Source organism: Pollachius pollachius, assembly GCF_949987615.1.
Source record: "Pollachius pollachius genome assembly, chromosome: 15".
Taxonomy (NCBI): Eukaryota; Metazoa; Chordata; class Actinopteri; order Gadiformes; family Gadidae; genus Pollachius; species Pollachius pollachius.
Window position 1 is genome coordinate 11,380,617 of NC_136948.1, and position 24,868 is coordinate 11,405,484.

The following is a 24,868-nucleotide window of genomic DNA, read 5'->3' on the forward strand; positions in this document are numbered from 1 at the left end:
TTTCAAAGACAATGAATTGTACTTCCTTTTCCTTTTAATACCGATTATATCGATGACCTACTTATGAATGAAGTATATTTTATTTGAATTGCAGTCAGGACAATAGCCAGATAAATATATGGAATATATAAATAGATGTAGATATATCACCGCTGGGTGCCAGTCGGTTAGGGTGTGAGTTCAAATAACTAAAAGCATTTCAAACGATGATTAAAACTGTAAATCCAAAAATGTTTATTCGTTTTGCATGATAAATATTTTTTAAAATGTCAACCGGAGACAAAACCATTCAAACAATTAAAACTACTTCAAACTACTTTTGAACTACTTTTGAACTACTTTTGAACTACTTTTGAAGTAGTTTGAAGTACGTTAGCTAACGGATACATGCAGCGTCAATTGAATTTGCGTGATGTTTCCTTTTGCAGGATATCACCATGGTGAGGACGATAACAGTTCTCAACTTAGTGATAAAAATAAAAATAGGCCTTTTCAGGCCCAGTACATCGAATCAGTCGCTGTCTGAGAAATAAAAATCCTGCTCTTCTCCACTGTCATCATCCTCGGCTCCTCGGTTGTCCGGGAACATTTCCCGAATGACGAAGCTCGTGTCGTCTGAGAGAAACAAGGAAAAGATCCCATCACACACAGCATTCAGAACATAATGAGTCGTTTCACATCAAGCAGGTCTTAATCTACTTGTAGATCTTATTAGAAAGATATATCTTAATTTCCTGGTCACGCCCAGAAAGTTTGAGTTCACAACAGGAGCGTCGCTAGCAATTGAAAACATTCGGGGCTGTAGCCCAGAAGTTAAGAGTACTTTTAAAACGGGGTTTCGGGGGTTTCTCCCCCGAGAAAATTTGAAAATCGGTCTGATGAACATGAAATTGTAACGTAGTTCGAGAAGTAAAGGAAAGACCAATCGTCATGTCTGACTCACGTCAGGGCAGGCCTACGAGTAGGTTAACATTTATGTTAAGGATGGAAAGTGCACCACATACACCAGCAGCCAAAATGAGACATTAGAAAAGCCTGTAGCCAAATAAACACTGTCATGCAGCTACCCGATGTCAAGTGGACCGGGTTGAATTCACAGCGGGTCTCCTGAATCTGTGCAAACTAGAGCAGCACTAAACAGCAATATCGACGTGATGCGCTATGCATAGAGAATCAAATTTGCAACAAATGATTCTAAATCTGCCCATAAATGTACACATCAGAATTTTGCGGTTTTCACTGGCTACAATATTGCATCTGTCAGTTGTCAAATTTGCTGAACTTTAATAATTGTTCATAGTCAACTTATATTGTCTATGAACAATATCGCCACATCGGCGGGAAAACACGGCACACACAAAGTACATCCATGGAATCAGCTGTTCAAAGGGAGTAAACATGTACGGTAATAGTCATACTGGTATAAATAATACATTTGATAGTATTTCCCATCTTTGCTGAGCAAGAGTTTTGTTCGAAAGTTCAGTGATAGAAACAAATAAAAGCCTGGGCTATTGAGGTTTTACAGGACCACTGTCATGCACCTACCCGATGTCAAGTTGACCCGGTTGAATTCACTGCGGGTCTCTCTTCTTATATCCCTCTTACCAAAGATATTTTATTACTGTCCTTCTCAACACTCTCTGATCTCACTAAAATGCTATCAGAACAAAACAGCAATATCGACGAGATGCGCTAAGCATAGAGAACAATACCAACATTGAATTTGCAACAATTATTCTAAATCTGCCCATATATGGACACATCAGAATTTTGCGGTTTTCACTGGCTACAATGTTGCATCTGTGGCTGCTGGTAATGCAACCACAAAGTAAACTCTACGGGGCTATTTTCATCATTATTATGATGAACTATTATGTTTTTTTTTGACGGCACAGCGATCCAGGGCTATTCCCAAAAGATCTGGGGCTATGGCTTTGAATGTCCAGGTCTAACGACGCACCTGGCTCACAACCTCCTCCTAGAATATGTACAGACAGACGGACGAATACATACCCATGTTTCCACCCTTCCTCATACCTCGCTTCACCGAAGGCGTGAGCGGGAACGTCTGCAGAAAAGAAAACAAGGGTGAGAAAATGCAGCTTGGTTGCTTTGGAGTCTGAAATCAATATGAAACTTCTGGCCTTCAGGCACTTAGTAGATGATCTACCAGGCTAGCAAGGTCAGACAGGGCCTTGGATACTTGTACCTTGGTTGGGGTGCTGAGTTTACAGGCGTTTACTTGACTTCTCTTCATTCTCCTCTGGAGTTGGTAGATGTAGTTGTCATCCTTTTTCCTACAGATCACAATAAAAAGCCAGAGTTACCAGGATATCTGATCAGCTGTCTGAGGAAGCCAGAGTTACCAGGATATAACTGCATATAACCACAACAGAGAGCAGGGGTTGACACTTGCCCATCGGGCAAGTACAGGTCATGTTCAACTTGCCCGAATGTGATGTTCACTTGCCCAAATTAAAATCAGAATCGTGAACGGGCCTCTTTTTGGGGGGCTCAGAAAACTCATCCTGGCTCAGACTGAAGCTGAATGTTAGACTCCACACATGTTGTGTTTAAAAAATAACAAACCTCTTTGTTTACTTATTTATCGAACGGTCACATTGTGCCATGAAGTGATTCCAGTCCACCGTTGCAAAGTATTAAAGGTATCGCCCAGTTATATGTAGACCTGCATGATTTTATGCAAATGTTCATAACTAAATGTCCAAGGTAGAGTATATCTTCACAACTGCAAGGGCTATGATTTGATCTTGGTGCCAATAGAAAGATTGTTGTGCAAGTGATGTGGATAATACTTCAATGTGGATAATACTTGGTTAAAGTGAATAAAGCCATGGAACACGGCATAAGTGAAAGACAACATTTCCACCTGAAATAATTATCAGTTGGTCGTTATCAGTTTGTAGCGCTGTCTTACTATGAGACACAAATAAAAGGTAGATAGCTTACAATTTTGACACCTTTATTTAAAGCTCAACGGCCGTATTCACAAAGCATTTTATCTTACCACTAGGAGTGCTCCTAACTCGCGCTAAAACATTTTACGTAGGAGTTTTTTCTTAAAAGTTATTCACAAAGCCGCTGAGACCTACTCTTACTAAGGATGAATCACTAAGAGTGAACTAAGAGTGACGCGCCGTTGCTATGGATTACGTCGATTCTCGTGCACGAGTTTAGAAGCGGTCAGTGCGGTGATTGGTTGTTCAGACGAGCCCACTAAATCACCGAAAAACAAGGAAATAGCCTAGGCTAGAAATAAATTCCTATTAAGTAGTTATGGACAGTGCAGTTAGCAGAATACACGCATGACAAGTTTTTGCAGACCACGATAATGACGTTGTAGCCTGCACCTTCAAGAGAGAGAGAAAGCAAACAATAAAAATACGTAAATTGCATTAAATCAAGGAGGAAATTAAAAGCACCCTGCAAACTATTATCCAATTAGCATATTTCAGCACTTAAACACTTTAAATAACAGCCCATACCGCCGTTCAAATCCCCCTATGATGAAAACGTGAAACGCAAGCGAAAGGCCAATTGGTCCCAGGACCAATTGTTACTACTTGCCCAGTTTGTGCTGGAGCGGAGGGGGGTAATAAAGGGTAGATTCGGGGCTGGAGTGACCAGTAAGAAGAAGCGGGAGGCATGGGAAGAAATATGCGTGAACCTAAATGCTTCCTTCCCTGCTGTGTGTCGCTCGACCGACGATTGCGAAAAACGTTGGTATGCCCTGCAATCACAGTGTAGGTTGGAGATTTCCGACTATAAAAGAGCTGTCGCGGCTACAGGTAAGTCCATTATTAACATTGCTTGCATTCATTTGGGAAATGCATTTGCATGTCTTAAATTTACAATTAACAAAGGCTACAGTGATATGAAACGTGAATGAAACTGAAATATAATTTGTTGGAGGAGGATCTGCACCAAAGCCGTTGTCCCCGGTCGCATCGGTGGTGTACGCCGTCCTAGGCTCGGACACAAGCATAACTGGCCTTGAGGGTGCAGCTGATCCTGCAGTCGAGTTGCTAAAGGAGATTCAGGGGTATGCATGCAATGATTGCAATAGGCTACATGAAAAACCTGTTTAATATTTACAGAAGAATTACAATGTGCAACTGGTCAACCCACTTCCCAAAATTGTGTTACAAATTATATATATATATATATATATATTCCCCACAGGAGAAATGAAGATCAAAGTCCAGCATCACATCACACAGCTCTTCCTCTTCTCCCCCTCCTAGCCCTTCCTCTGCCAGCTCTTCCTCTACCAGCTGCACCTCCTCTCACAGCTCTTCCTCTTCCAGCTGCACCTCCTCTCACAGCTCTTCCTCTCCCTGCTCTTCCAACCCTCCCTCTTGGTGCACCCACTGCCTCTCCTCTCCCTCCTGCTGCTGGTGCCAGTTCATTGTTGGAGAAGAAATTGAGGATGGAAATGAGGGTTTTAAAAAGGCAAAGAAAGGTCCTCAAAGCGAAAGAGTGGCTAATAAAAATGAAGACAGAATATTACAGTCTTAAGATAGAAAAAAATGAAAAATTGAAAGAAAATAAATGTTATGAACTACACAAATGTGTGTTGACTGATTTGTGCCAAGGTGTTTATGTATAATGTGTATTCACAAAGTGGTCCCTAAATGCCACTCCACTCGGTTCCACATGGCCAAATTCATTGTCATGTTGATCGCCATCATCATCATCATCGTGGTCATCGTCCTCCTCATCATCATCATCATCGTCTGGCTGTGGAATGTTCCTCCGCTTGCAGAGGTTGTGTAGAATGGCACATACAGTGATGACTGTGCTTGCCCTCTCTGGGGTGAGGCGTATTTCGCCGTGGAGGACATGAAACCGACATTTCATCTGCCCAATTCCTCTCTCCACAACATTTCGTGTATGTTTGTGTGCTTTAACATATATGGAGGAAAACAGTAAACAATAATAAATATGGATTCAACAAATAAAAGGCGTCAAAGAACCAATACGATGTGTTTTACGCATAGGACTAAGCGTAATCTGCGTAATCACTTACATGTTATACTTTAACTGTGCTCCCGGTTGTGGATTGAGGTAGGGTGTCAAGAGCCACGTCTTGCAGGGATAGCCACTGTCACCCAGCAAGTGACACCCAACTGGTACATGGTGCCTCTCAAAATTCTTCCTCAGACCGCACTACATTAAAATGCGCGAATCATGGGTAGCTCCAGGCCACTTTGCAACAACATCCAGTATGTTAAAATTTGCATCAAAAACAACCTGTGTGTTGATGGAATGCACTTTCTTCCTATTGACGAAAACGTCCTCATCTTTTGATGGCGCAATTATTTTTATGTGCGTCCCGTCAATAGCACCGACCACACCGGGCATACCTGCAATTGCCATGAAGTTGGCTTTGATCCTGTGTAATTGTTGAATGTCCAAAGGAAACCGGATAAACTGTTGGATGATATGTGGTCTAGAGAGCGCGCAGATAGTTTGGTTTATGGCACGGCTGACTGATGGTTGCGATATTCCGGAGTCGTCGGCATTGCAAAGTTGCATTTTCCCTGTTGCTAAATAACGTAGTGTTGCCAAACATTTTATTTCGGGACTAATCAGATTATTCCTGTTAGTCGGGGATGTTATTGCATCCCGCACTAACTCCACAACAAGTTTAATACCCTCACGATTTAGCCTATATCTCTTCATTAACTCACTGTCTTCAATTGTCTCCAAAACATTTCGTCTCGCAGCCATTTTACGATTCTTTGTGAATAGGTCTTAGTGAGTTAGGAGTCCTGTTGAGGACTTTTAAGCTCTCCTAGACTTAGGTGCTACTTTTAGGCCTAAAATACTTTGTGAATTGCTCTTAGTGAAAAAAGTTAGGAGTCCTAAATTTAAGAGTGACACGCCCATTATTTTTAGGAGTTACTCCTAAATTCGCCAGTTAGGACCTACTTTTAGCCCTAAGATCCTTTGTGAATACGGCCCCAGGACAAATATAATCGAATGACACCAAGCCAAACACTCGCAAATACACATATGGCCACTAGATTGCGCTGAAGAACATGTGTTCTGATTGAAGGCAATTTACCTTTTTCCTAAGAAACCTTCATTGATTGTAAACACCATGTTAAGTTGCAAAACTTGGCCCAGACACTGGATTATCTGTTTATGGTGGTTTTATGCGATCAGAATCAACTTTGTGGACAAAAATCACAAAGGTAAAACTTCATTGTTGCTTGTTAAAAGAAAAGGGGACGTTCCTTCTTAAGTTGTTATTTGCGAGTTTTAGTCACAGGATGATATGGTTTGGACTGTCGGAATAAGTGGAGGCTCAGCTTTCACATAATAGATAGTTTGTGCAGGTCCAATTTCGTGAAAAAGATCGCTATTGCTGTGCATGTGCACAGTTATGAAACCCAAAACCGTGTTCTTGCATATGACTTTCCTGTTTTTAAAAAACACTTGAATATATAACTGTGGGGGGACGTGCGACGTCTGGCCTGCAGGGGGGGTATGGACAGGTTGGGAGCGCACAGGATTGGCCGGGGGGATTGAACCTGGTGGTGAGCAGGTGTCTGCACTCAGGTCAATCAGGGAGGGTGTACTTATGTGCCTGCTTTCTATTATAGTGAAGAGAGACCAAACCCAGGAGCAAACGGACCACGGAGGTCCGGAGCGAGTGAAACTTACCCCGATCCACCGTGAGACGGCTCTGAATGGACCGTTTCTGTTGCATTTTGAATATTTCTGTTCCGTTTTGACGCAAATAAACCGATCTCCTGCGGAGAGAACGGCAACCCCGCCTGCTCTCACTGCACAAACCTGTTACAGTGGAGCCCAATGTGGGACGTCGAGGGCAGATAAATGGACCAGTAGGCATTGGTGGAGGCGTCGAGCGTTTCGGTGAGGTGTATACACGGGGATGTGCACGAGTATCCTTTGGTCCCCATCGAAATTCGTTGTGGGGGTAGAAAATATAGGGTCAAGGCAGCGGTTAGTTCGAGCCTCTCGCATCCCCTGATTCTTGGGTTGGATTGGGCGGGGTTCCCACAGGCAGTGAGGGGGGACTACGGGGATGCGGACACGACAGGTAGGGACACGTAAGTCGTGTGCTGTATTCTGCGCCGAGGCGGGGGCGTCCGACGCTGCTCAGGGATCGGGGGAAGGGGGTGGTCCTCACCCCGAGGTCCCAGCGCCGAGATTCCCACCGGTGGAGGATTTCCCCCTCGAGCAGTCTCGTGACGCAACATTGAGCTCAGCCTACGACCAGGTGATAAGTATTGATGGGAGTCAGGTCTGGCCAGACGCGGCGCTGACTTACCCACACTTTATGGTGGTTAGGGACAGGCTATATCGGGTGAGTCGTGACACCCAGAGTGAGGAGGTTATCACCCAGTTGCTGGTGCCAAGGAGCCGCCGGGAAATGATCTTCCAGGCGACGCATTACAACCCAATGGCGGGCCATTTGGGGTACGAGAAAACACTCAACCGGATAATGGCCCGGTTCTATTGGCCGGGGATTCGGGCGGAAGTGCGCAGGTGGTGCGCATCCTGCCCCGAATGCCAGCTGGTGAATCCCCCGGCCGTCCCCAGGGCTCCCTTAGGGCCCCTCCCCCTGGTGGAAGCCCCCTTCGACCGCGTTGGCATGGACATTATCGGGCCATTAGAACGTTCCGCACACGGGTATCGATTTGTGTTAGTCCTGATCGACTACGCAACCCGATACCCGGAAGCAATTCCGGTGCGCAACATCTCCGCGAAGAGTGTTGCGCAGGCGTTGTTTCATGTCGTATCGCGGGTGGGAATTCCAAAAGAGATTCTCACTGACCAGGGCACCAATTTCATGTCACGCGAGATTAGAGAACTTTACGGGTTGTTGAAGGTCAAGGCCGTTCGCACAAGCGTCTATCACCCAGCCACGGACGGCTTGTGTGAGAGGTTTAACCGGACGTTAAAGTCCATGATCCGCAAGTTCGTACATGAAGATGCTCGAAATTGGCATCGATGGCTAGACCCTCTGTTGTTTGCAGTGCGGGAAGTGCCCCAGGCTTCCACGGGGTTTTCCCCATTTGAGTTACTCTATGGGCGCAAGCCCAGGGGCGTCCTGGACCTCATTAAAGAAAACTGGGAGGAGGGGTCCAGTGACAGCAAAAACGAAATCCAGTACGTCATGGACCTGCGTGCAAAGCTTCACTCACTAGGGGTATTGTCACGTGAGCACTTGCACCGCGCCCAGGAGAGTCAGAGACGCCTGTACGACAGAGGGACTAGATTACGCGATCTCACCCCGGGGGACAAGGTCCTGGTACTGCTGCCCACCTCTAGCACCAAATTACTCGCGAAGTGGCAAGGGCCCTTCGTGGTCAAGCGGCGAGTCGGGGACGTGGATTACGAGGTAGCGCGTTCGGACAGGGGCGAAAACAAACAGGTGTACCACATCAACCTCCTGAAGAGGTGGAACGACGTGGTCCCTGTCGCGTTTGCGTCGACGCTGCCGGAGGGAGAAGAGCTCGGGCCGGAAGTCCCGGGCCCAGGTCCCACCCCTCCGGTAGGTCGGGGCGAGGACCTCTCGCGGAGTCAGGCGCGGGACGTTGCCGGACTGCAACTCCAGTTCGCTGACGTCTTTTCGCCCCTGCCCGGTCGCAACCCGCTAATTACTCACGACATCGTGACGCAGCCCGGGTTAACGGTGCGGACACGCCCCTATAGGCTGCCCATCCACAAACAAGATGTGGTACGGCGCGAATTAGCAACCATGTTAGAGTTCGGCGTGGTCGAGGAGTCCCACAGCGACTGGTGCAGTCCCGTCGTGCTTGTGGGGAAGCCGGACGGGTCTGTCCGATTCTGTGGGGACTATCGTAGGATGAACGTGGTCTCGAAGTTCGACGCCTACCCAATGCCTCGGATCGACGAGCTCGTGGACCGGCTTGGCATGGCCACCTATTATATGACTCTGGACTGCACGAAGGGCTACTGGCAGATTCCGCTGTCTCCAGCAGCCCGGGAAAAAACGGCGTTCTCCACTCCGCTCGGTTTATTCCAGTTCAAGGTGCTTCCGTTCGGGTTGTTCGGGGCCCCGGCCACGTTTCAGCGACTGATGGACCGGGTGTTACGGCCACACGCCGCGTATGCTGCTGCCTACATTGATGACGTGGTCATCTATAGTGGAACGTGGGAGCAGCATGTGCGGCAGGTGGCGGCCGTCCTTCAGTCGCTGAGACGGGCAGGGCTATCGGCCAACCCGAAGAAGTGCGTGATCGGGCGGAGGGAGATCCAGTATCTGGGGTACCACCTGGGGTGGGGGGGGGAGGTCCGGCCACAGGTCGCTAAGACCACGGCGGTGGCCGCCTCCCCTCGGCCCAGGACCAAGAAGGAGGTGAGGCGGTTCCTGTTGCTGGCAGGGTACTACCGGCAGTTCGTGCCGCACTTCTCGGACCTGGCCAGCCCCTTGACCGACCTCACCCGTAAGAGGGCCCCAGATACAGTCCAGTGGCCGGAGCCATGCCAGGTGTCGTTTGAGGCTATTAAAACAGCCCTCTGTGGAGAGTCGGTCCTATGCGCTCCTAACTTTGATCTCCCTTTCTCCCTGCAGACGGACGCGTCGGATAGGGGGCTGGGCGCGGTCCTGACCCAGCAGGTGGAGGGGGTCGACCGCCCAGTGCTGTACCTGAGCCGGAAACTATCGGACCGGGAGGGTCGGTACAGCACGGTGGAGAAGGAGTGTCTCGCCATCCGGTGGGCGGTCGGGGCCCTTCGCTACTACCTGTTGGGGCGCGCGTTCACCCTCTACTCCGACCACACCCCCTCCAGTGGCTCCACCGCATGAAGGACGTCAACGCGAGGATCACCCGGTGGTACCTCGCGTTGCAGCCCTTTAACTTTCGGGTCGTGCACAGGCCTGGGGCACAAATGGCCGTGGCAGACTTCCTCTCCCGCTCCGGGGGGGGGGGGGGGGGGGGGGGGGAGTGAGTCGGCGGCCGGATGTGACCCCGGCCTGTGTCGGGCGGTGGGGGCGTGTGGGGGGACGTGCGACGTCTGGCCTGCAGGGGGAGTATGGACAGGTTGGGAGCGCACGGGATTGGCCGGGGGGATTGAACCTGGTGGTGAGCAGGTGTCTGCACTTAGGTCAATCAGGGAGGGTGTACTTATGTGCCTGCTTTCTGTTATAGTGAAGAGAGACCAAACCAAGGAGCGAACGGACCACGGAGGTCCGGAGCGAGTGAAACTTACCCCGATCCACCGCGAGACGGCTCTGAATTGACCCTTTCTGTTGCATTTTGAATATTTCTGTTCCGTTTTGACGCAAATAAAGCGATCTCCTATGGAGAGAACGACAGCCCCGCCTGCTCTCACTGCACGAATCTGTTACAATAACCTTTATATTAACATCCACCCATAATCCACTTGCCCATTTGGGCAACCAGTTATCAATTTCAACTTGCCTAAATATTACTTTTAGTTGCCCCGGGCAAGCGGGCAACCGTTAGTGTCAACCCCTGAGAGAGGCTCAAGCTCTCTAGAAAACCAAACAATGCATTCTGTACAAAACACAAGCAGATACCCACACATTGAATTTAGACCAATGGTCTACCAAACCCTTAAGGACATTTCATTTTTGCAAGACAAGAAATAAAGGAAAAAGCGTCAATAAAGGAAGTAGAAAGTTTTATGGTCAGATCAAGTGTGTTTTGTCATTTATGATAGAACATAATATAAAAACACAATAATATGAGAGAAGCCAGGTGGTTACCTGTTGACGGAGCGAATCATCCCAGGGGTGATGTGGAGACCAGGGGGGGTCTTCACTGTGCAGTAACTGGACCCCCGAGGGGTGGTGGGCTCCAGGTCTGAGAGCACGAAGCCCTGCTCCTTTCCAATGGGGCTCATGGAGGGCATCTGGGGAGCAGAACACGCATCAGGACTAGGGCCCGACCGATTCATCGGCCTGCCGATTTAATCAGCCGATTATAGCCTTTTTGAAAATAATCAACATCTGCCAAAAGACGCAGATTACAACCGATTTTTTTTTTTTTTGTTTGAAATGTTATTGCGCTTAGTATCCAGCAGTGTGCGCTCCTACTCCATTCTACTTAAGAAAGGCTCTCAGTCTCACCCACCGCACTTATTTTTGGACACAACACCCGAGGGCATGTAGCTTGAATGTGCTGAGCTCACTGGATAAACCGAGCAGAGTTTCCCCCCACGGTAAGTTTATAACTAGTTTGTGTAATGAACAATTGGTCCTTTTAAACGTGTAGGTCATGCTTAAAAACAGGAAAAGTACACCTCACCCCCCACTTCCCTTCAAATACAGTAAAGCTAACCTAGCCTTGCTAACTAGCAACTTTAGCCGGAGTAAAAAAGAGGAGATTGAATTTTACCGTACAACATGAAAACACGCTCGCTCAGGCAGCTGCGCGCTCACCTCACCAATGTACACAAGACGCGTTGTTTGAGCATGTTGTGCCTGTTTTTCTTTAGGTCCGAGGCCATGTTAATTTGTTATGCTGTAGACTCTAACGGTGAGACCATACTGCTCAGTGCGCACGTGTTAGTCACTGCTCACGAGTGCAGCACATTGGGAGGTACAGATGTCAGATAAGACTCATAGCAAGGTTTGGGACTACTTCACCAAGGGGCCTACTGGTGAAGCAGTTTGTAATGCTTTTTTTTTTTTTATAATCGGCCGATTAAATCGTTATCGTAATTTTTCTCTGAAAATAATCGGCATCGGCACTCAAAAATCAACATCGGTCGGGCCCTAATCAGGACACGAACCGCCTTCACTTGTCAGGCGGCATGTGGACCAGGTCACCGGTTAGATCCCCGGCTCCTCCTAGCAGAGTGTCGCCAAGAGACCTCACCCAGACTGCTCCCGACGAGCTAGCTGCCGCCTTGTGGGGTCGACGCTGCCATCGCTGTGGGAATATGGGCATGAATGGGTGTGATATTGGGAATGCTATATTGTAAAGCACTTTGAGTGGCCCCTGGTAAGAAAGGCGCTTCATTAATGCAGTCCATGCTCCATTTGTTCTGATGTAAAGGATTGAAGGGGCGTTCTAAAGGAAGAAGTTAGACACCTTTTACTCATTTGAGCATTCATTACAAAGACTGCACAATATTCACTTTGTGCACGTTAACCACTCAAAGTGTGGTGGTGGTATGGAGAGAAGCCTTGGCGAGCCTCACCTGGAAACGTTTTTCCTGCATGGCTTTGCTGCTGAAGATGTCGTCGTTGTCCTCTTTGGGCATGGCCTCCATGAACTGCCGCACCTGCTGCTTCCTCATCAGCGAGCCCACGCGGGCCGTGATGGCGGGAGGCGCTGGGGGGGCAGGACAAGGCATTAAGTCAATCCAAACGGGATGGCTTTTAGAAGGACAATCATTGAAATGAGAAATGCAAAAACCGGAGAAGATGAAAGAATTTATAGACCGGTGCAGATATGTGTTTTTAATGAAAAGGCTGTGGAAAGGCATTTTGAGCCCTGATATTTAAAGTAAATAGAACAGAAACACAGCAAATATTGAAACAGTGTCTGCGTAAATGGATATCAGTGTTTCCCGCAGGATTTTTTTCAGCAGCGGTGGTGTGGTCCCCGAACCCTCTAGGGGGCTCCGGGGGCATTCCCCCCCGGCCGAAATTTTTTTGTACCCTTTACATTGGAATGCATGAATCTGGTGCACTTTGAGAGGAGAATATGCACTTAAATCCTATTCAAACAGTCCTGTGTATTACTGTAGATGGGATTATTGGTGTTGTAACTTTGCCTTTTGTGTCTTCATTTACAGATTTTTATATTTTTGTATAGTAATATTTAAACAAAAAATGCCACAACGCAAATATAATTTGCTCAATTTATTTACAGATTTTTGTGTGAATGTGGGGGAAACACTGGATATTGTGTTGAAGGTGAGAATTGTAAAACCTTGATTACTAGGGGTGAAACGATTCACCGATACGAATCAGTAAACAGTTGGATTAACACAGATGCGACTACATCAATATGTGGGCCCCTGAAATGATTTGAAAATGACCAAGAATCATTCGATGCACCGATTTAAACATTACGAATCGGTTGAGTGAAGCTTTAGCCTGATATCAAGACAGCACTGTCAACCCATTTCATTTGTAGGTTATGTTAGTTTATTCTTTTCAAGCTATCTGATTGGCTGGGAAAAATATTTTTTACGACGATTTTTTTTTTTTTCGAGCCATCTGATTAAAGTAGCTTTAAAAAAGCTTCATACACTAAGACTCCTAACCAGGCCATCATCTCCGTACCCTACCTTGGTCCGCAGGGGGATCCATCTTCTTCCCAGAGACCCTGGCATTCTTACTGGAGGCCTTGACACTCTCCTGGAAGTTGTGCTGCGTCTGGCAGTCCTCTGGCGACCGCGTTCCCACCATCATGGCCACGTTCACCCAGTAGCTCCCCATGTGTTTGGGGAAGGACGCAATGGCCCTGAACACGCAGGACGAAGACAGAGATAGACGGGGATGTCTTCAATGTTCTGTTAAATTCAATTATGATACCTTGTTCAAAGTGACTGTTTTTACTGTTATACAGGATGCAGCGTATAGTATTAATGATAATATTAAAATACTATTAATAATAAGAATAATTCACCTTCTGGTAACAGAACACCTACATTTTCAGACTCGTAAGCTCTGCTTCCGTCCAATCCTTTTTCTCTTCCTTTAAAACGCCTCTCTTTGGTGCTGTACCACTGCCTCCTCTCTTACTGGGCTGGGCCAGAGCAGACACTGCTGCAGGTACTATATGTCGGCCTCCTCTCTTACTGGGCTGGGCCAGAGCAGACACTGCTGCAGGAGCTATACGTCGGCCTCCTCTCTTACTGGGCTGGGCCAGAGCAGACACTGCTGCAGGGACCGTACCACTGTCTCCTCTCTTACTGGGCTGGGCCAGAGCAGACACTGCTGCAGGGACTATACGTCGGCTTCCTCTCTTACTGGGCTGGGCCAGAGCAGACACTGCTGCAGGGACTATACGTCGGCCTCCTCTCTTACTGGGCTGGGCCAGAGCAGACACTGCTGCAGGGACCGTACCACTGTCTCCTCTCTTACTGGGCTGGGCCAGAGCAGGCACTGCTGCAGGAACTATACGTCGGCCTCCTCTCTTACTGGGCTGGGCCAGAGCAGACACTGCTGCAGGGACTATACGTCGGCCTCCTCTCTTACTGGGCTGGGTCAGAGCAGACACTGCTGCAGGGACCGTACCACTGTCTCCTCTCTTACTGGGCTGGGCCAGAGCAGACACTGCTGCAGGGACTATACGTCGGCCTCCTCTCTTACTGGGCTGGGCCAGAGCAGACACTGCTGCAGGGACAGTACCACTGTCTCCTCTCTTACTGGGCTGGGCCAGAGCAGACACTGCTGCAGGGACTATACGTCGGCCTCCTCTCTTACTGGGCTGGGCCAGAGCAGACACTGCTGCAGGGACAGTACCACTGTCTCCTCTCTTACTGGGCTGGGCCAGAGCAGACACTGCTGCAGGGACTATACGTCGGCCTCCTCTCTTACTGGGCTGGGCCAGAGCAGACACTGCTGCAGGGACTATACGTCGGCCTCCTCTCTTACTGGGCTGGGCCAGAGCAGACACTGCTGCAAGCTCTGGTGACCTTGCCCTTCCTTTGCCTTTGTCCGTCCTCGTCACAGTCTTTCCTATGTCCTTCCTCTGGGGTGTCCAGCTGCCGTCCAATGAGCTGAGAGACGTACTGGACAGAGAGTCGTAGAGAACGCTTTGATACATGTCCTGATATCCTGCCTTCCTCCTCCCCTTCCTTCTCACTGGAATGTCTTCATCAGATGGCGATGCGGGGGCACCGTGAGCCAACGTCGGTTTTTTGGATACCGGAATCTTCTGTTCCCTTGGTAACGCGATCCGACCCTCAGGAGCGTCGTCATCGGAGCGTTGTCTGGGATCTGGACGGTGGGCCGATGGGCCAGCCTGCAGGGTGGCCTGCAAGACCGGCCACCGCTCCTCTGGGCTGCTGCTGCTGCCGTCCTGGCCCCGGCCCTCCTCTGGAGGGGACGCAGAGACCTCTGGCGCTGCATGGGTCTTTGCTTTGCGATTCCGACTCGCAGCTTTCACCTTTCTCCGCAGCACAGAAGGACCAGAGGACTGCCTCTGGTCAACGAGCGGCCTGCCGGTCCCCTGGCTGGGCGGGGTGGCTGGGGGCAGAGGAGCAGAGGATAAGTGCTGAACACGTACATGGGAGGGGTGTGCGGATGGGGCCGCAGCTTTACCTTCTCTGCAGCGCTGGGGAAGTCCACCGTGTAGTTTGGGCGGCTGAGGCACCAATTTGGTGGGCAGCGTGAAGGATTTCTGAAGTTCAAAAAGTGTAAAGTAAGCGTCATGGACACAGGTCCAAACCGTCTCAACTAGTCGGGTTGTGGGACTGAATGCAGAGCTCCTCTAGCGTTTAGAGCCAGGAGGCCCACGGGGACGGAGGGACACGTACAGTCATGTCCATGGTTGTGGAGTAGTAGTCCTCCAGGACGGTGATGTTCATGGACAGGTCAACTAACACCCTCTGTCCTTTCCAGAACTTCAGCGGCGCCCTGATCAACCGGCCGCACCGAGACCTCTTCAGGGCCAGACTGGACACACCAGAGGAGGGGGGAGGACAGGAGGCTGATGTGGAGGAAACGTTTGAGACATACATGGGTCAACTAACTAGCCAAGTAGAGAAATACATGGGTCAACTAACTAGCCAAGTAGAGAAATACATGGGTCAACTAACTAGCCAAGTAGAGAAATACATGGGTCAACTAACTTGCCAAGTGCAGAAACACATTGCCCGTCTAACATTTCATTGTTACTCAGGCAATGAGTTTCTGCACTTGGCTAGTCAAGTGCAATTGGCTAAATATGCAATCCACTTTACCCAAATACACCATTACATTTTAAAATCAGTGCAATGTATTTGGCAGGATTCATCTTACTAGGAGGCCATGGTGGAAATTGTGGAACTTCATACTTACGTGTGACGAAAGGTGTGGAGCTCTGCTTCTCATCATTCTTTGTGGCCCCGGGCCCCAGGCCCTGGCCCCTGTGTCTAGGGCCCTGGGGAAAGATGGCTGCGCTGCTACTCGTTGCATCTTTCCTGGTTTTCAAGACGATAAAAACGTGCTGATGAGTGGAACATCTTAAAAAGTGGACATTTTTAAAGTAGCCAAACAACGCACCGTACCGATGTATGTTAATTTGAGAGCTGCACACACAGATTTGCATACAGATGTTAATCCTCTTACTTTGACTCTGAAAGGAAACGCTTAAAGTGCTTCTTCCACTCCGGAGGGAAACCGTGAACAAACTTGCTCAAAAGCCACTTTGGAAATTCTGCAAAGGACAGAAAGAGTTTTATAGTAAAACACAAAACACTGGAGCTCTGCATGGAAGCCCCCCCCCCATGTGATATACAGTGGGGCAAAAAAGTATTTAGTCAGCCACCAATTGTGCAAGTTCTCCCACTTAAAAAGACGAGAGAGGCCTGTAATTTTCATCATAGGTAAACCTCAGCTATGAGAGACAAAATGAAAAAAAAAATCCAGAAAATCACATTGTCTGATTTTTTAAGAATTTATTTGCAAATTATGGTGGAAAATAAGTATTTGGTCACCTACAAACCAACAAGATTTCTGGCTGTCACAGACCTGTAACTTCTACTTTAAGAGGCTCCTCTGTCCTCCACTTGTTACCTGTGTTAATGGCACCTGTTTGAACTCCTTATCAGTATAAAAGACACCTGTCCACAACCTCAAACAGTCACACTCCAAACTCCACTATGACCAAGACCAAAGAGCTGTCAAAGGACACCAGAAACACAATTGTAGACCTGCACCAGGCTGGGAAGTCTGAATCTGCAATAGGTAAGCAGCTTGGTGTGAAGAAATCAACTGTGGGAGCAATTATTAGGAGATGGAATGCATACAAGACCACTGATAATCTCCCTCGATCTGGGGCTCCACGCAAGATCTCACCCTGTGGGGTCAAAATGATCACAAGAACGGTGAACAAAAATCCCAGAACCACACGGGGGGACCTAGTGAATGACCTCCAGAGAGCTGGGACCAAAGTAACAAAGGCTACCATCACTAACACACTACGCCGCCAGGGACTCAAATCCTGCAGTGCTAGACGTGTCCCCCTGCTAAAGCCAGTGCATGTCCGGGCCCGTTTGAAGTTTGCTAGAGAGCATTTGGATGATCCAGAACAGGATTGGGAGAATGTCATATGGTCAGATGAAACCAAAATAGAACTTTTTGGTAAAAACTCAACTCGTCGTGTTTGGAGGAGAAAGAATGCTGAGTTGCATCCAAAGAACACCATACCTACAGTGAAGCATGGGGGTGGAAACATCATGCTTTGGGGCTGTTTTTCTGCCAAGGGACCAGGACGTCTGATCCGTGTGACGGAAAGAATGAATGGGGCCATGTATCGTGAGATTTTGAGTGAAAACCTCCTTCCATCAGCAAGGGCACTGAAGATGAAACGTGGCTGGGTCTTTCAGCATGACAATGACCCCAAACACACCGCCCGGGCAACGAAGGACTGGCTTCTTAAGAAGCATTTCAAGGTGCTGGAGTGGCCTAGCCAGTCTCCAGATCTCAACCCCATAGAAAATCTTTGGAGGGAGTTGAAAGTCCGTGTTGCCCAGCAAAGGCCCAAAAACATCACTGCTCTAGAGGAGATCTGCATGGAGGAACGGGCCAAAATACCAGCAGCAGTGTGTGAAAACCTTGTAAAGACTTACAGAAAACGTTTGACCTCTGTCATTGCCAACAAAGGGCATGTAACAAAGTATTGAGATGACCTTTTGTTATTGACCAAATACTTATTTTCCACCATAATTTGCAAATAAATTCTTTATTCTTTTTAAAATCAGACAATGTGATTTTCTAGATTTTTTTTCTTCATTTTGTCTCTCATAGCTGAGGTTTACCTATGATGAAAATTACAGGCCTCTCTCATCTTTTTAAGTGGGAGAACTTGCACAATTGGTGGCTGACTAAATACTTTTTTGCCCCACTGTATAACCTTGTTGTACATTATAAGTATCTTATGAGAATCTCTTACTGGAGGATTCATACATGTTCATTGGGCCAATCAGAGTGTAAGTCTTCCCCGAGAGTGTTCTGAGCACGTTCCAGGAGATCCTCTTCATGATGATGGTACTGTGCCACGGAGTGTTGTCTGACCTTGGAGGGGAATACGGTTCAGACATGGTAGTCCCAGCACCCAGCCCCCCACTGTAGACCCAGCCCCCAGCCCCCCACTGTAGACCCAGCCCCCACTGTAGACCCAGCACCCCACTGTAGACCCAGCCCCCACTGTAGACCCAGCCCCCACTGTAGACCCAGCCCCCACTGTAGACCCAGCCCCCACTGTAGACCCAGCCCCCACTGTAGACCCAGCCCCCAGCCCCCCACTGTAGACCCAGCACCCAGTGTAGACCCAGCACCCAGCCCCCCACTGTAGGCCCAGCCCCCACTGTAGACCCAGCCCCCACTGTAGACCCAGCCCCCACTGTAGACCCAGCCCCCAGCCCCCCACTGTAGACCCAGCACCCAGTGTAGACCCAGCACCCAGCCCCCCACTGTAGGCCCAGCCCCCACTGTAGGCCCAGCCCCCCACTGTAGACCCAGCCCCCAGCCCCCCACTGTAGACCCAGCCCCCAGCCCCCCACTGTAGACCCAGCACCCAGTGTAGACCCAGCACCCAGCCCCCCACTGTAGGCCCAGCCCCCACTGTAGACCCAGCCCCCCACTGTAGGCCCAGCCCCCAGCCCCCCACTGTAGACCCAGCCCCCAGTCCTACTGTAGACCCAGCACCCCACTGCAGACCCAGCCCCCAGCCCCCCACTGTAGACCCAGCCCCCCACTGTAGACCCAGCACCCCACTGCAGACCCAGCCCCCCACTGTAGACCCAGCCCCCACTGTAGACCCAGCACCCAGCGTAGACCCAGCACCCAGTGTAGACCCAGCACCCAGTGTAGACCCAGCACCCAGTGTAGACCCAGCCCCCACTGTAGACCCAGCCCCCCACTGTAGACCCAGCCCCCAGTGTAGACCCAGCCCCCACTGTAGACCCAGCCCCCCACTGTAGACCCAGCCCCCAGTGTAGACCCAGCCCCCACTGTAGACCCAGCTCCTGGGACGGAGAACGTGCCGTTACTAGTAGGGGTGGGAATCTCTTGGCACCTCACGATTCGATTCCGATTATGAGGTCAACGATTCGATCCTCAAGCGATTATCGATGCATCTCGATACAACCATTTTTTTTATGTACATTTCCATGCGTGATTTTCAAAAATATATACATACATCCGAGTTTGCTACTCAGAGTTTGCTAATCACTTCCTACTTTTGTGATGATCATTAAAGACATCAACAGATGAATTAACTTATCTAATATTTTATATGAGAGACAGCTTTTGTCACAACTATGACTTTCTATGAACAATGCAATAATCAATGCAGCTTGCATTACAACACAATATGAAGGTATGTAGAAAATAGGTTTCAGTTTTATTTTCTTTCTAATCTTTCTTTTCTATGTCATTAAAGAAAAGACTGCTCTTGAATTAGAAAGAGTTCTCTTGTCTCTCTGTGAGTTTGCATGCATGCGATAAGTAGGATGAATTGCAATCGTGTCAAGGCAAATCAGATTGGCCAATACACACTGAAGATAAATCAAATAATTTTAAAATTACTAAAGTGATCCCTCTGTGGCAAACAGAATGTTGCAGCAGGCGAACAAATTAAAATGATAAAAATAATAAATAAATAATAATAATAATAATTCTGATTATTAATTTATCTGCATCGAGACGGAATCGTTCTAGAGAGAATAGCGATGCATCGAAGAATCGATTATTTTTTCCAGCCCTAGTTAGTAGGCTGACGAAACACATCTGCGTCTGGGACGGGGAACATGCCGTTACTAGGCAGACGAAACACATCCTTGTCTGGGACAGGAACAAGCTGTTACTAGGCAGACGTAACACATCCTCATCTGGGACAGGGAACATGCTGTTACTAGGCAGACGTAACACATCCTCATCTGGGACAGGGAACATGCTGTTACTAGGCAGACAGACAAAACACATACTTGTCCATTAGCGTGTTACCCAGCTTGGCAACCGTTGTAAGTGGTGAAGTATTGATGAGGGTGATTACTCAATTGACGCTGAGCGGTCAGGGTTGAATCCCGCATTTCCATAGGGTATCTGCTTGGTCTTAACTGAAACTATCTGCATTCACTGCAAGTTGCTTTTGACAAAGGTCAAATGACTAAAAAGGGGATTAGGGGAATAGGGATATGCTAGCCCGTTGTAAATCCAGCATCAGAGACGCTAAATGCAGCATGCAGTCAACTACACTGTAAGTCATGTGTGATAGAGGACACCCAGGGGTGACAGAGAGCACCCAGTGGTGACAGAGAGCACCCAGTGGTGACAGAGAGCACCAAGTGTGTCCTGTGTAACTTACGTTCGGATTCCGTCCACATAGAGACCTTCCCTGTTATACTTGATGGTCCACTTTGCAAGTTCACATCCAATTCCCTTCTGAACAGGGAGCTGAATAAGTGAAGGAAGGATACAATTACCACACAGTTGATGGTTGAGATACTAATACGTTTGAGAAAACCAGCTGTTTTTAACCTCCCCTTAAAACTAGGGCATAGAAAAACTGCTGAAGAACCCGTGGTACCTGTTTAGGCTTGATTGGCTCCAAGAGCACTGGCTTCCACTTGAAGATGGGGTTGTGTCTTTGGGGGATTGACACACACGGGGAGTGATTGACAAATGGGTCTTCTGCCAGAACCAACAGAGGGTTGCGGGCTGGGATGGGCGAGTCATCTTTTCGACAGCTCTCAAACGTAGCTGCTGATTGGAAGCAATTATCTTTCCTTTCCGGAAGACGATCCATGCGTGTCCCATACTTAACTTCTTCCCGTTTCAGATCTGGGGAGGCGGGCCTCTTCCGAGACTGAACTCTATGGCCTAAACCCAAAAAAAGGAAACAGTGATTGAGCAGAGGTTCTTGAACTTCTTGAACCAAGACCCACCTGTGGAGATGACTTTGGCCCAGGATCAGAATAACAATTCACTTCTAGGAATGCAGCAATTCCGTTCAACTATTAATCGCGCTATTAAAACGTCACGGTTTGGTCATGGCCACGAGTAGCCATGAAAAAAAAAAAGATTACTTTTTAGTAAGTTTAGTTTGAGAGCCGAATTCGGCTACAAATGAACATACAGGCCTTAACTAGGGAGCACAGATCTATGAGGCTGCGATGTGGTTTTACATTGAATATTTGGCCAATGCAGAGCCTGCCCCCTCCTGTTCACTTCTATCCCACCTGCACGGTGCTGCTTCCGACATAGTCAGCCTCCTAGGGCTGAAGCCTCTTCCTCTCCTGCATGTGGGTCTTGGCGGGAGCAACCAGGTTCTCCACTGAAATAAGACCCTCTCAGGGCTCCAGAGTGCGACCAAAATATTTAAGGGTGCGACTAATATTTTTTATAGGTCACACTGGTGCACCTGACGCTGCCCGGGTGAAAAAATAAATTTCCTTCGCAATCGCATCATCTCTCTGTGTTCTCCTGTAATCGACCTCACACTCATGGTTAGGGATTGGGATCGAAACCCGGTTCTATCAAGTACCAGGTTCCACTCTTTTTTTTCAAAAACCCGAAAATCATTAACGTTTGGGCTTATCGGTACCACTATCGAGTCCCGTCGTTCATTTATTTATTATTTGTTTTGTCCCGTAGGTCCTGTAATGTAATGTTGTGTCCCTCTAGTCGAATCACGGCATTTAAATCAAATCAATCCAATCACTGCAGCGTGTCCACCAATGTTTTTGAATGGAATTGTAAGTAAACAGGTATTACAATTAAAACAAGTGAAGTCTGGCAGTTAACTTTTCTCTTGAGGATGACTGAACGTGCGAAAAGGGGGAAAATAACTTATTGTAAAGGGGGGAACACATTCAAAATTGGTAGTATTTCCTAAATATTTTCCTCATCACTAAAAACGCTTTGTATTTCCACCAATTAATAGAAAAGTATCGATAGTGGTATCGATAAGGACTCGGATCGTTAAGGAGTATCGAAAATGGTATCGATATCAATAAATATTAATGATCCCCATCCCTACTCATGGTAGGATCATATCGTGGTCTAAACCAATAAGAGAAAGAGCTCGGTCGGTTCCTTGCCTCTGATTGGCTCTGGTCCTGTTCAATGCTTGTGTTTTTTTTTTAAATTGCGAACGACCTAAGTGCCAGAGTAACTGAAACGGATAAAGAAAATAAACGCGGCAAAAGAGGGGGGAAATTAAGCGAGGTAAAAACATGTTTTTTCATTCAAAAAAACTAAGCCTACTGTTCCAACCTGCCCTACTACTGAGAGTAGTTATTCAGAGTCTGAATTACCCGCACAAGCCCTTTTATTTGGAAATGTTTTATTTTGCTTAATTGTTTTTGAAATGTTCCATTTCAGCTCAGTGAAAAACTTGAAACACTTTATTTTTATTTTTATATATAATTGTGCTTCAAATAAAGACAAGCGTTTCTCTACACCTCATGCTGCGTTCCAGGGACACTTTTTAGCCCTTAAGTTGCGAGCTGAAACTGGGAGTGAATCGGTCTGGTATGAGTTCACGGGTAGTGAGTTGCGGGTTTGTCTGCCGTTCAAGGGCATTTTCACTGGTAGAAGGTTGTGTAAAACACGGGTTACGGGTTGCCTGGAACGCACCATTATTCTTGTTCAAAAATCATTCACATTATATTAAAGTTATGAAGAGTTATGGCGTTAAAGGAAAAATTCGGTGCACCTAAATTTTGTGCTGGTGCACCTTAAAAGAAAAGTAAGGCGCACCAGTGCAGAGGAGCCCTGCCTCTGTTGAAACAAGGCGACAGGAAACACCCCAAAAACATTGATCTTTTTTTAAAGAGATGCCATTTCAAATGATAAGACAGAAATCCATCGACCGGACGAGAAAGAAACACTAAATACAATGCAAATCTTACTTCTCTTTGACACAAGGGCCTTTTCAGGGTAATGATGCCACAGGTTGTTGAGAACCACGGAACAGCGAGCTGGAGGTGAAAGGTCATCGGTGACATCGTTCCCCACTGGGCTGTTTGTGGGCTCGTCGATGCTGCAGAGGTTACTCTCCGAAGGCTCGGCTGGAAAAACACTTTGTGATTCATCATCCAATAGCTCCATGCGGACGTCCTTCTTTCCATGAGCTACAGCAACAAGATAAAGCAGGTAGACACATTGGCATGAACGTTCACTGGGGGCACCCTCGCCACTACCCATCATCTGAGGGACCCCATCAAGGTCCACTGACCAAGAATCATCAAATGATTCATTGTCCGACCTCAAACCACAATTTTTTATAAACATTTTATAAACATGGTATTAGAGGTATTATCTTTCCAGGTCAGCACTGGTTTGCTGCCGCCTCACCTGTTTTCTGTGGGGAAAGAAAAGCCATCTTTCTCTCGGATCCCTTGAAGAAAGCAAACATCTTTGCAGGGGACATCAATTGAAGTTTGTCCAAGCACCCCGTCGCCTCTGTTCAAACATCAGTGTAATCAGCCAAGACAGAAACTGTAGCATGGTACTGCTGTTATAGGGCAATAATCAATGATTTCAGAAAGAGTGCAGTTTAGCGTTGTTTTTCACAGAACCTTTACCTATGATAGGTCTTCCGCCACTTTCGTAATTGATCAATTGTTGTGGTTGCCCTATTGCTGGAGTTCTGAAAACGTATTTGGATGATCTTAACGGCGTGACCTTGTGAGAAGGCGGTACTTGTTGTGTCACCTGACCAGGGTTTTTTACTGGGGTATACTTATTCCTCTCAATCAACCCGTGTCGTGTGTCCCTAAATGGCACTCTGTACTTGTTGGGGTGGGGGAAGGACTCGGGCGGTTTATGCTGAGGGGACTTTGTTGGGGAGATGATCATGGCTTCTGCACCAAAAGGATCGAAGGTACTGGTCTCGTTTGTCATCAACTTCGCCTCCGGCGTGTTCGCTGCTCCTTCCCTCGTCGTCAGAAGAACGGATCCATCTTTCTCATATGTTTGCATCCCGCCAATGTTCCTACTAACACTAGCTTTCAGTTTCGCAAAAACTTTGGCAGGAGACTGAAATTGTGATCTCTCAACCAAGGGGCGAACGTCCGACTTTATGGGTTTCGAGATGGGGAAAAGGTCTTGATCCAATCCTGTGACCGAACCATCACATATACTCGACTGCAGGAGACTGGCAGACGTGTGTGCGTCATTGATGGCCGCGGAGAGGAGCTCCCCGCGGCGCTGCGGGTGCGTGTGGAGCCTCCGGTCCCGACCGCCTCCCTGCTGCTGATACCAACACCGACCGGCTTCGATTCTTGCCGAGTTAAACGTCGACATGTCTTTATACGGTTTTTGATTATTTACCCGTTTTCTGAGTAGCGTTGACAGTTCCGACGTATCTTCTAAAGCCACTGGTGCGTTACTGGTTTAGCACGAGTTGGAAGTCCGTGTTCCGCTACTCCTCACGAGATGGACCAGCGTCAACATTTCTGGTCCAACTTTTTAGTCCAGCTCCCTGTGTCGATGACGATAAAGTTTGATTACCAAACAGTTTCTTTATCTCACTATGAATAAACAAATCCCTATAAAACTAACCTCCTGTTACCTTACTGCTAAGTTGGCCAGTAACTTTCAAATTTTAGCCGCTCGAATTGTCTACGTCACGTCCGTAAACACACTGTCCGCTGTGACGTCAGGTGTGTGTTCACAATCCAACCGAGCTCAAAATAAATGATAAAG

At 47.9% G+C, this 24,868-nt stretch overlaps 1 protein-coding gene across 3 annotated transcripts; it reads right to left on the reverse strand.

The window, feature by feature from the left end:
- Positions 1-126: 126 nt before the first annotated feature.
- On the reverse strand, positions 127-24,746 carry mis18bp1 (MIS18 binding protein 1). 3 transcript variants are annotated; one of them, XM_079752742.1, is made up of 17 exons: positions 24,494-24,746; positions 23,516-23,623; positions 23,071-23,292; positions 20,745-21,037; positions 20,523-20,611; positions 18,108-18,229; positions 16,283-16,370; positions 16,013-16,134; positions 15,490-15,662; positions 15,275-15,353; positions 13,657-15,199; positions 13,294-13,469; positions 12,196-12,329; positions 10,757-10,902; positions 2,213-2,300; positions 2,017-2,071; positions 127-615 (listed from the first exon to the last, which is right to left on the reverse strand). In XM_079752742.1, the coding sequence occupies exons 2-17, from the start codon at positions 23,589-23,591 to the stop codon at positions 512-514; spliced, it is 3,510 nt and encodes a 1,169-aa protein (XP_079608868.1). In that variant the 5' UTR covers positions 23,592-23,623; positions 24,494-24,746; the 3' UTR covers positions 127-511. The 3 variants fall into 3 exon arrangements, with proteins under 3 accessions (XP_079608868.1, XP_079608866.1, XP_079608867.1); XM_079752740.1 differs by having other exon boundaries at positions 23,746-24,746; XM_079752741.1 differs by lacking the exons at positions 127-615; positions 2,017-2,071; positions 2,213-2,300 and adding an exon at positions 11,785-11,924 and having other exon boundaries at positions 10,778-10,902; positions 23,746-24,746.
- Positions 24,747-24,868: the final 122 nt, after the last annotated feature.